Genomic DNA, 12,368 nt, shown 5'->3' with positions numbered 1-12,368 from the left:
TAAACTTAATTTTAAAAGTCATCGTGTATATGGATTGATACTCGGTAAGTTATCTTAGCTATACTATATAACGATAGGTTCGCTTCTCAACGTACGTAGTAAATATTTTAGGTGATTTACATTTAGAACTAGTTTTAAAGATTTTATTTTAAAATATATGAATTTATGTGGGTATTTATATTTGCTAATTTAAAGGTTAGTTATGTTATTTATATAATTTAAATTCCAATTCCGTTTGATAGTTATACTAACCAAACACATTATATGATTTCAATGGAATTCTTTAAAACCTAATTTCAATTTCATTTCCAATTCCAATTCCAATTTCATTTTATTCCATGAAAGGAACACTACCAAAATGTAAAACCGAAACCGACCCATAATCAAACCGTATCCATGCGTAAAACCAAAAAAAACGAAATAAACCAGTTCCATCCACCGATAAACCAATGTCTCAATTCGGTTCGCATTGACGATGAAACTTACCTATACCGATTCGTGCGCATCCCTAGCTGATTTGGATGACCAATAGATTTCGTTGGATTTATAAATGGAAATAATAATGCATAGATGTTTTGATTCTCTTTTTAAATTTAAATGAAGTAAATCAAAATAAGAAAAAGTTACACACAATGTGACATTTCATGAGTTATATATCCTATACGTCGTTTTCCGGATGTAGAAGCCTGTTAACCACCCAACTCATTGTGGGTCGAACCTCCATATCATCCTCTGCGCATTGCAATGCAATTCTTACCAGATTTTCCATCATCTCTCGATCAAACTCGCCAGGAATCAAACCATCTACGACATCCTCAACCCACCCACTTCCATCACCATCTCTCACCTTGTCCCTCACCCACTCGACCACACCGAGCTCAAGGTCATCATCTTCATGATCAGCCCGTTTCTTTTTCCCTCTTGGGCCCCGACCCGTTATCATCTCCAAAACCACCACTCCGTAGCTATATACATCCACTTTCGATGTAATTGGAAGCTTGAACACCCATTCGGGTGCCATGTAGCCTCGAGTCCCCCTAATTGTTGAGAATCTTGATTTCTTGATGTCACCTCTATCCAACAGTTTTGAAAGCCCGAAATCCCCAACTTTAGGATTATAGTTTCCATCCAACAATATGTTGTGAGGCTTCACATCACAATGAAGGACCCATTCCAAGCACTCTTCGTGTAAATATGCCAATCCTTTTGCTGTACCTTTTGCGATTTCAAAAATGATTTCCCAATCTAGCTTCCCATCGCGTAATTTTTCAGCCAACGACCCGTTTTCCATGTACTCATAAACAATAAGTCTATGTGGTCCTTCAGCACAATAACCCCAGGTTTCGATTAAATTCATGTGGTTCAGTCGCCCAATTGTGCTAATTTCCGCTTGAAATTCAATTTCATTTTGCTTGTTAGCCATGCTCTTGAGCTTTTTAATTGCTGCAACTCTGTTATCGGCTAATCTTCCTTTATACACAACGCTAGCGCCACCTCGTCCGATCTCATCCCTGAAGTTACGCGAAGCCTTTTTCAGCTCGCGATATGTGAACTTTCTGAATGGTGTTACAGCCGGGGAATAACTTTGATCGGCTGAAACCGGGCTTTTACGGGTCTTGATCCAGAAAAAAACGATACAAACGATCTCAATAAACCCAATGACACATCCGATTATGAGCAAGAATCGAAGTATCTTGTTATCCGGTTTATTTTCATAGGATCTTATAATGGGTGTGACTGTTGTTCCTGAGCAATGAAAGTTGGATTTGTTCATGGGTTTTTGCTTAAAAGATGAAACAAATGTTTTTGGTAGTTTGATATACATCGAGTTGTAGAATCCCATCTGGTATCCGTTATACAGAAAAGTCTTAATGTAGCAATAATAGGTTCCAACATCATCAACGTATCCAAATTGGAAGCCTTTGCAAGCACAATCGTGTAAGCAATCGGTTTTGCAAGCATCAAGGGTGTAGTTTTCGTGGTACCTGAAAAAAATTCAAAAGAAATGAAAAATGAATAAAATTTATGCAACTATTTGATAACTTAAAACCAAATGTATTATGTGAAAATATCAAAACATGTGTAGTGTAACATTATGATAATGCTCTTTCTATAGGAGTTATGTGATATGTGGCATCAAGGCACTCCTTCAAGATCAAGCCCCTCAGTTTTCTTCATTAGCGTTTTCACAATCACAGCAACACCATTTTTCTGAAGATGACGCCCAAGGAGGGGTGTACGAGGCATTATGGGGCGTGATCTTTGCTACTTCACGCCCAATCACATTACCTACTATACATGGTTTCATTATCAAAACTACAATTTGACTCTTTGTGGTTTTGATACCGAATTGCACATTGAAATTATATGGGGTTGGGCTCTAAAATGGCTAAACCAGTTGAATTGGCTTGTATTGGATTGTTCAACCGGGTTACTAGTTAACCCTAGAATTATATAAAATACAAATTAAACTTAAAAATATAATTCAGTCTCAAATAGGATTTACATAACCGGTAAGGCTTTATTTAAAAAAAAAACAATTATTTTCTTCTAAGTTATTAAACATTTTTATTACTTATAAACAATATAATATTGAACGAGAGTTCCAACAACGATGGAATATTGGAAAGGAAGGTAATATGTTAGTTCGGTAGAACCGAATTTACCGTCGATACATAAGGAATGTTGTATTATGATTTTACCGGCCTTTATCGTACCCGGCCATATCCGATATATGGCATTACTGGCCGATTCATAGGTATTTGATATTGGGTTGTGAAGGATTTGACTAGAGCAGAGGATAACGAGCAGAGGTTTTTTCGTCTACTCGGAGGAATAACCAGCTACATCTAGCAAGGGTTTTCTTTATTACTATAGCTTAAAGTCAACAACCCTAAGTGTACCCCCTATAAATACTTCTCATTCATGTGCTGTAGCTTTTTTAGGAACCTAATATAAAGAGAGAACTAGTTGTGGAGAGTGGATGTAGATCAAGCTTGATCGAACCACTATAAATCCTATGTTCTTGTTCTTGTGGTTTAGAGTGTGTGTGTGTGTGTGAGTGAGCTGCTGTGTGTGTTTGTTCTAGTGTTTGTGTGAATCGTGTTCTGACCTAACAACCGGTATCAGAGCACAGGCTCTTGATCGATTCACACGAGCTAGTAGCAAAAGTGGTGAAGAAGAGGATACCTGTCGGGACTAGGGTTCCGATTGAGGACGGTGTTCATCGTCGTCGTTGCAGATCTCGACTAGGGTTTCAGAAACCCAGTAGCCGCCGCATCCATTCATCTTCCGCCACTAGCATGGTTCCAAAATCAGAGATCATTGCTGGAAGCCGCAACTTGGGTTACAAATCGAAGATTAGGGTTCTGATTTTGCTTGGGGTTCGCCGGATTTCAGAAGGAGAAAGAAAATTTTTTTTGTTATGTGGGAGTAGAGTAACACAAGAAGAAGAAGAAGACACGGACGTGTTTTTTTTATTTCTTTTAGGGAAAATAAAGTTTTCCTTATTTGCAAAGAAGACCCCTCAACCTTTGACAAGGATCTTATCAACCTACCATTATTTGTTCAACACCATTTTAAAGCTTGAAACAGATAAGTATTTGTTTCCGTTTATTGCTTCCGCTAGTATAATTATCCTTTAGCAGTACGAACTCGTTTAGTTTGTAGCAGTTGATAATTATTTGTTAAAATTGCAGACGATATTAAAATCAAGATTGACAAGTTTGATGGTAGTGATTGTGGATTTTGGAGAATGCAAATTGAGGATTTGTTGTATCAAAAGGGTTTGCATTTGCCTATGTTGGGACAACAACCGGATGACATGTATGATGAAGAATGGAAGTTGGATAGACAAGCTTTAGGTGTGGTTAGGCTTTCTTTGGCAAAGAGTGTTGCGTATAACATTGTCAATGAAACAACTACTTACGGTGTATTGAAAGCTTAATGAAAGTTGTTAGATTGACAAGCTTTGGGTGTGGTTAGGCTTTCTTTGGCAAAGAGTGTTGCGTATAACATTGTCAGTGAAACAACTACTTACGGTGTATTGAAAAAGCTTTGTCCAATATGTATGAAAAACCATATGCTTCAAACAAAGTATTCCTCATGCGATAATTGGTTAACACCAAGATGAAGGAAGGCATGTCGGTTACCTCTCACATAAACAAGTTTAACTCGATTATCTCTCGTTTAGCCTCAGTTGAAATAAATTTTGATGATTAAGTACAAGCGCTCCTCCTTCTATCATCTTTACCTGACAGTTGGTCAGGCACAGTCACAGTTGTTAGTAGTGCATCCGGCACTACCAAACTCACTTTTGAGAGTATCCGTGACTTGATTATAAATGAAGATATCAGACGGAGAAGCAATAATGAAACTTCCAATTCAAGTTCTTTATTGCACACAGAAAGTAGAGGAAGAAGAAACGATAGAGGAACTAATCGAGGTAGGTTAAAGTCCAGAAAAGGGGGCAGTCAAAGAACTAGAAAAGACATTGAATGTTGCAACTGCAAAGAAAAAGGTCACTTTAGAAGCCAATGTAAAAAACCAGCTGCAAAGAAAGAAGTAAACGGTGTATCTTCTGAAGAATTAGGAGATGCTCATATATGTTGTGTTGAGAATTCAGTGGAATCCTGGATTATGGATTCTGGTGCTTCTTTCCATGCTATCTCATGCCCAGATATGGTCAAGAATCTATGAACATGTAACTTTGGTAAAGTTCGTTTAGCCGGTGATCAAATGCTTGATATTACGGGTATTAGAGAGGTAGACCTGAAGACCTCATTGGGAACTATATGGACATTGAAAGATGTCAGGGTTATTCCTAATTTGAGCAGAAAGTTGATTTCAGTTGGTAAATTGGATGATTAAGGGTTTAATGTTCACTTTGGGGGTTGACAATGGAAAGTGATCAAAGGCAACTTAGTGATTGCCAAAGGAAAGAAGAAAGGCACTCCGTACATGGCAGAGATTCATGCCGAAGGTGTTCATGCCATGACCACCAGTCTGAGTCCATCTAATTTATGGCACAACTGACTTGGACATATGAGCGAGAAGGAATTGAAGATGTTGGCTCAGAAAGGGAAGTTTCCAGACTTAAAGAAAATGCGAACTGAATTATGTGAATCTTGTGTCCTTGGTAAACAAAATATAGTCACTTTTGTGAAGTCAGGGAGGACACCGAAAGCTCAGAAGCTGGAGTTTGTTCACTCGGATGTATATAGACCAACATCAGTTTCATCTCTAGGAGACTCGAGATACTATTTTACTTTCATCGATGATTCAACACGGAAGGTATGGGTCTATTTTCTTAAACATAAATATGATGTATTTGATGCTTTTAAGATATGGAAATATGTTGTTGACACTGAAACTAATTTGAAGGTAAAGTGCTTAAAATCAGACAATGGCGGTGAATACATAAGCAAGATGTTTATTGACTACTGTGCAAAGAAAGGGATAAAGATGATCAGGATGGTTTCAAGAACTCCTCAGCAGAATGGTGTAGCTGAGAGAATGAACAGAACACTGAATGAGAGGGCAAGAAGCATAAGGTTAAATGTAGGGATGCCTAAAACATTCTAGGCAGATGCAGTTAACACTGCATCCTACTTGATCAACCGATCACCATCAGTTCCCTTGGGTGTCAAATTGCCAGAAGAAACGTGACAAGGAAATGAGGTAAGTCTCGAACACTTAAGAGTCTTTAGTTGTAGTGCTTACGATTTGTTAGAAGATGGTGACAGGGATAAGTTAGACTCAAAGTCCAAGAAGTGCACATTCATTGGTTATGGGTCAGAAAAAATGGGTTACGGGCTTTGGGATAATGAAAGCAGAAAAGTAATCAGAAGAAAAAATGTCATCTTCAATGAAAACGAATTGTACAAAGATAAAAACACCAAAAGACCAGAAGTTCAGAAAAAATATGTTGAATTTGAAAGTCGTGAAACAAGAAAAGAAGCTTCAGTCGACATTCCAGAAAATGGGGATGAGTCAAGCGACATTGGGAGCTTAGTGGACTATTCTAGTAAAGATCCTGAGGAAGACGAAGCTACTCCTTTAACTCCAAATTCCCCAGAAACACCTCAAGTTCAACCAAGAAGATCGTCTAGAGACTCTAGACCGCCAAACAGGTACTCACCATCAGTCAACTACATACTTTTGACAGAAAATGGTGAACCCTAGTGTTACTCTAAAGCTATGGGGTTGAAAGATTCATAATTGGGAGCTTGCAATAAAAGATGAATGAAGTCGCTTGAGAAGAACAGACCTGGTATTTGACAAAGCTTCCATCTAGAAAGAAGGCTCTTCAGAACAAATGGGTTTTCAGGGTCAAGGATGAACATGATGGTACAAAGCAAGATTAGTAACCAAGGGATTTCAACAGAAAGATGGAATTGATTTCAATGAAATATTTTCTCTAGTGGTGAAGATGACTACCATCAGACTTATTCTCTATACTGTAGCAGCAGAAGGCTTGCATCTAGAGCAGCTAGATGTCAAGACAGCTTTTCTACATGATGACCTAGAAGAAGACATCTACATGACGCAACCAGAAGGTTTTCGGGTTAAAGGCAAAGAAAACTTGGTGTGCAAATTGAAGAAGAGTTTGTATGGTCTGAAACAAGCGCCCAGACGATGGTACTTGAAGTTTGATAACCTCATGGGAAGAGTTGGTTACAAGAGATGTGACAATGACCATTGTTGTTACATCAAGAAGTTCAAGGGTTCTTATATCATTCTACTACTCTATGTGGATGACATGTTAATTGCCGGTTCAGACATGATAGAGATCAAGAAGTTAAAGAAGCAAATGTCTGAAGAATTTGAGATGAAAGACATAGGAACTACAAACCAAATACTCGGGATGAGTATTTTTAGAAACAAATAAGATGGTTCTTTGACACTCTCTCAATAGAAGTACATTGAGAAAGTGTTAGAGAGATTCAGCCTTAAAGATGCCAAGATCAGAAGCACACCTTTGGGAAGTCACACTAAGGTTTCTAAAGTTCAGTAACCAGATCAGATGAAGACAAAGAAGAAATGGCTAAAGTTCTGTATGCATATGCAGTTGGTAGCCTCATGTATGCAATGGTATGCACGAGACCAGATATTGCTCATGCAGTGGGAGTTGTTAGTCGGTTTATGTCCAATCCAGGAAGAGAACATTGGGAGCAGTTAAATGGCTGCTAAGATATTTGAAGGGAACTTCCAAAGTGACATTGCATTTTAAGGGGAAAGAGGTTATTCTGAAGGGTTTTGCGGATGCAGACCTTGGTGGGTGAAAGAGTCATTCAAAAGCACCATAGGGTATGTCTTTACAGTGGGAAGCACTGCTGTAAGTTGGATGTCCAAACTTCAGAAAAGTATTGCCCTTTCAACCACAGAAACAGAGTATATGGCAGTTGCTGAAGCAAGCAAAGAGCTTGGTTGAAGAATTTTCTCAAAGAGCATGGCAAGGAACAAGTTGATTGTGCACTGTTCTGTGACAATCAAAGTGCAATACACCTTGCAAAGAACCCTGTCTTCCATTCAAAGACGAAACATATACATTTGAGATGTGACTTTATCAGATATCAAGTCAGTGATGGCACTCTGAAGTTAAAGAAGATCAAAGGAACTGAAAATCCAGCGGATATGTAGACTAAGGTTGTTACCTTAGAAAAGTTGAAGCTTTGCATAGCTTCAACTGGCCTTCAGGTTAACTGATTAGAAGACCACCCACAACTAGTAAAAATGAAGAGTTTACAGAGGTATTTATGAATATGAAGTTGAATGGAGTGCAGTTTGAAATTGTCAAAGCCTCCAAGTGGGAGATTGTTGGGTTGTGGAGGATTTGACTAGAGCAGAGGATGACGAGTAGAGGTTTTTTCCTCTACTCAGAGGAATACCCAGCTACAACTACCAGGGGTTTTCTTTGTTACTGTAACTAAAAGTGAACAACCCTAATTGTACCCTCTATAAATACTTCTCACTCATGTACTGTAACTTTTTTGAGCACCTAATACAAAGAGAAAACTAGTTTTGAAGACTGGATGTAGATCAAGCTTGATCGATCCACTATAAATTTTGTGTTCTTGTTCTTGTGATTTAGAGTGTGTGTGTGTGAGTGAGCTGCTGTGTGTGTTTGTTATAGTGTCCTGACCTAACATTTGAAACCTTGATTATAATGATAAACTTCAATTACAATCCTAGTATTTAGTTCTGAGATAGAATAATTAATAATTAACAAAAAAATCAAATAATAATAACTATAATAGCTAATAAACTCAATTAATGGTACCGGATATCGTAGCTGTAGAATTCGACATATCGAAGCTCTACAAAATCTTCGTCTTCAGGTCTGCAAATTTGGAAATCGGGTTCACATCCGTAACTCCAATCTTTGGAATTCACCACCTTGTAACCATGTAAACAGGTGCATGCCCTTCCTGCAGTGACAGAAGCAAACCTTTTATTTACAAGATCCTCTTCTCTACCAATGATAACTAGATATTCAACTCATGTTTTTATGACAAAAAAAACATCCAAAATTTATATATAAACATCCAACAAATTCTAGTGACTCGGGTCACCATGTTACCCCTGGTATAAAAAAAAAGAAAAAAAAAAAACCCTGATATTATATATAATAATCTAATAAATCCAACAAATTCTAGTCCTATACCTGCATCTTGAGAGTAAGTACACAGACTATTTTGTCCACAGACACCATGAATCCTGCAAGAATGAGAAACAGCTTGCCATTGAACCACCCATTCCCTTGTTGCTCCATTCTCAATCAGACTATACACTCTTAGATTACCATCCATATCAATCTTCATCATTCGTTGCGGCCCATATCCGAAATCCGCAGACAAGAACCCCAACCCGTCCGTAGAGTTAAACCGACCCTCTGAATCAAGACTGGCTCTTTCGCTATATAAGTACTGGTACCTCCCAACTTGCCAAGAAAGTAAACCAGGATCAGGCCAGAAAACGGTAGTCGTTTTACGATTATCGTAACAAAGGCGAAGAACGCTATCGGTATCGAAAAACAGCTTATAGAAACCAGAAGAATAGTTTGTAGAACTTCTTGAAGAAACAAGTTGTGTGTTCTTGGTTAATAGTTGGTTTGGAAGAAGGGTATCTGTTGGATAATCAAAGCTTTGCCAAACAGGGTTTTCATGTTCGTGGAGAATAAGGTTACCCGTGTTATAAAGTTGTAATTTTATGGAAGATGAATTCAATCTTATTTGAGTTGACCATATGATGTATCTACCGGCATCTGTTAGAACAAGATTACCATCTTTTTGTAGTGAGAACTTTGAGTGTTTTCCGTTTACCGGTTCGTCTCGGTTCGCCATCCAGACCATGGTGGACGGATGGTCAGAAAACCAGATGGCGAAACAGTAAGCGTTATCTCCGACTTTGTGAAAACCTGCAGTGAAAAGGCGGTTTGGGGAGAGTAAAATGTCATCGGAATTTTCGACTGATAGAGATGAACCGGGCGTTAGGCCATGGATGGGAAAGAAGAGGAAGAGCAAGAAAAAGGTAATATGGTGATAAAGAAGAACATGAAATGTTGCAGCCATAAAAATGATAATGTGAAATGACAAATAAAACAAGAGTGCTTATTGATAATGTAGTCTTTGTAAAAGATTTTTATTATTTATATAAAACAGAATGTGAAAGAGATCTAAAGTAACATGGGCTATATATAAAGCGTTACTTTACCCATTATGATTTACTAACTAATAATAAAATAAAAGAAATGACAGGAAAAAAAAAATTAATGATTGGTGCAAGACTACACTGCCCGAGCCTCTTTTTCCCTCAACGTCCATTAAGGGCTTCACGAACACCCTTAGCGCCCATCTTTGGTGCCTCCGGGCATCTGGGCGTTAAAGACATGGTGTATTTGTTGGCATCAGACAACCTCAAGATGGAGCGTATATATCTTATATATATATATATATATATATATATATATATATATATATATATATATATATATATATATATATATATATATATATATATATATATATAGGACTCGGTTCAAATGAAAACCACCACGAGTTGTGAGAACTGTAAGAACTTTTTCTTTTCGTGCAAGTTGGGCCAAAATTTTTTTGCACAAACATAAATGAACATATTATAAACACAGTCAGTAGTTTTGACTAATACAAGCTTTTTTTACGCGCTGGTGTAAATTTTGTACGAAGATAAATATTTTTTTACGCCTCATGTAAATGTGTGTATGCGGCAATTTTTTTAATTTTTTTTTGTTCTGAAACAAGTGATTTTTATGACTTTTGAGGAATTTCAGAAAAACCTTTTGAATGAGCTAGTTCTCACGGTTCTCACAACTTAAGGTGATTTTCATTTTAACACATCCATGTATATATATTTATATTCAACTCTAGGACCTGTAAGAAATTTTGATCACTAGGCCTCACAAAATAAATTACCATGATTTTATAGTTGGATACCAAGAACAATCATCCATATATAAGATCATATGCAGGGAGTGGGAATCAAAAGAAAGTATTTATATTGAATCAAATAATCAACAACCTACCCAAAGTGCAATATCTACATGTGAGTATATGTAGAAATCTTGAACCTACTTATCCATAAATTAAGAAATGAATGTTGATGGTATAATTTTTTTTTAAATAGAAAATGTTATTCTTCTACTTTATATCAATAATATTATTTCTCCCTTGCCTAGGTTTACCTCCCTTTTGAGAGGCAAATGCCTCTACCAAGTGGACTATCTAATATTGAATATATGATATAATATCTTATTGACCTGTTTAGCTAATCTGACCATAATTAATTCTAGTCTTATTTCTAATTGCATAATAACTATTATAATTGTTAAGGATAGTTTAGAATTTAACCCTTATCAGTAAGCTTTATCTTACAAAGTGATAAACTGATAATCAACTTCAGTGTCTTTTATTCTCTTATGGAATACAAGGGTTTGAGGAAACATAAAAGGCAGTGAACAAATATGAGCTTCTATGAGGAAATCTTATAAAAAATTAATATATATTTGAAAAGTTAGTTGAGCCATGCAAGTTTTCATGTTGTATTTGTATTTGTCATTGCTCGTTACTTGGCAGCTATGTTTGACCTTTCTACACATTTTGTTTCTTACTTTTCCAATAAACCCAACGACCTCCAAGTAAGACATGGAACTTTGAATTTGATAGTTGACTGAAGTGACATTCATTATATTTTGCATGTGAATGAAGTTGAACCTCTATGTGACATTGATTATTACACAGATATGGATTTGAAAGCTGAATCTGTTGCGTTAAGCGAACAGGAGGTATGTGAGAGAGACTCATGGTTAAAAAACTTAAATGAATTGGATGATAATAGGCTGGAAGATCTCAAACAAAGGGCGAAGGTTAAATGGGCGGTAGAAGGGTATGAAAACACAGCATTTTTTCATGGCGTTATTAATGGACATCGGAAAAGTAATAGGATTAATGGGCTGAATTTTGATGGGGTTTGGATATCACAACCAGAGGAGCTTAAAGTAAATATTAGAAGGTATTACGAATCCATTTTCACTGAACAAGAGGTTGATAGACCAAAATTCAGTAACAATGGTTTCAAAGTTCTAACTTTGCATCAGTTCGCCATGCTAGTTAGAAGATTTTCTAAAGAGGAAATTAAAGAAGCTGTATGGAGTTGTGGGGAAGACAAAACACCGGGTCCCGATGGCTTTACCTTCAAGTTCGTTAAGAATTTTTGGGACTTGTTCGAAAAGGATTTTGAATCGACACTTGAGTACTTTTATGTTCATGGCAAGCTGAACCGGGGATGTAACTCGAGCTTCATTTCACTCATTCCCAAAACAAAAGATCCTCAAATAATCCATAATTTTAGACTTATCAGCCTGATTGGTTGCATTTAGAAAGTTGTGACCAAAATTCTATCGACTAGGCTCAAAAAAGTCATGGATTTCTTGGTTAGCGATGTACAAACGGCTTACATAGAAGGGCGAAGTATTCTTGAAGGACCGTTAATCATCAACGAACTCATCTCTTGGGCAAAAAGCAGTAAAAAGAAAATGATGTCGTTTAAAGTGGACTTTGAGAAAGCTTTTGACTCAATAAGTTGGGAATTCCTAGACTCGGTCTTAGCTCAAATGGGGTTTCCGGCTCTCTGGAGGAAATGGGTGACGGGAGTATTACAAACGGCTAGAACATCGGTTTTAGTTAACGGGTCACCCACTTTGGAATTCGAAATACAAAGGGGGGTCAGACAAGGGGATCCGTTATCTCCACTCTTATTCATCTTGGCGATGGAAGCGTTGCATATAGCTACCGAAAATGTGGTTGACTTGGGGATTTTCAAAGGAATCACAA

At 37.2% G+C, this 12,368-nt stretch overlaps 1 protein-coding gene across 1 annotated transcript; it reads right to left on the bottom strand.

The window, feature by feature from the left end:
* Window positions 1-543: 543 nt before the first annotated feature.
* On the bottom strand, window positions 544-9,607 carry LOC110941344 (putative receptor protein kinase ZmPK1). The gene is made up of 3 exons (XM_022182967.2): window positions 8,666-9,607; window positions 8,282-8,429; window positions 544-1,985 (listed from the first exon to the last, which is right to left on the bottom strand). The coding sequence occupies exons 1-3, from the start codon at window positions 9,570-9,572 to the stop codon at window positions 659-661; spliced, it is 2,382 nt and encodes a 793-aa protein (XP_022038659.1). The 5' UTR covers window positions 9,573-9,607; the 3' UTR covers window positions 544-658.
* Window positions 9,608-12,368: the final 2,761 nt, after the last annotated feature.

The sequence above is a fragment of the Helianthus annuus genome, chromosome 5, assembly GCF_002127325.2.
Source record: "Helianthus annuus cultivar XRQ/B chromosome 5, HanXRQr2.0-SUNRISE, whole genome shotgun sequence".
NCBI classification, from domain to species: Eukaryota; Viridiplantae; Streptophyta; class Magnoliopsida; order Asterales; family Asteraceae; genus Helianthus; species Helianthus annuus.
This window is presented reverse-complemented; position numbering and strand designations above follow the sequence as displayed.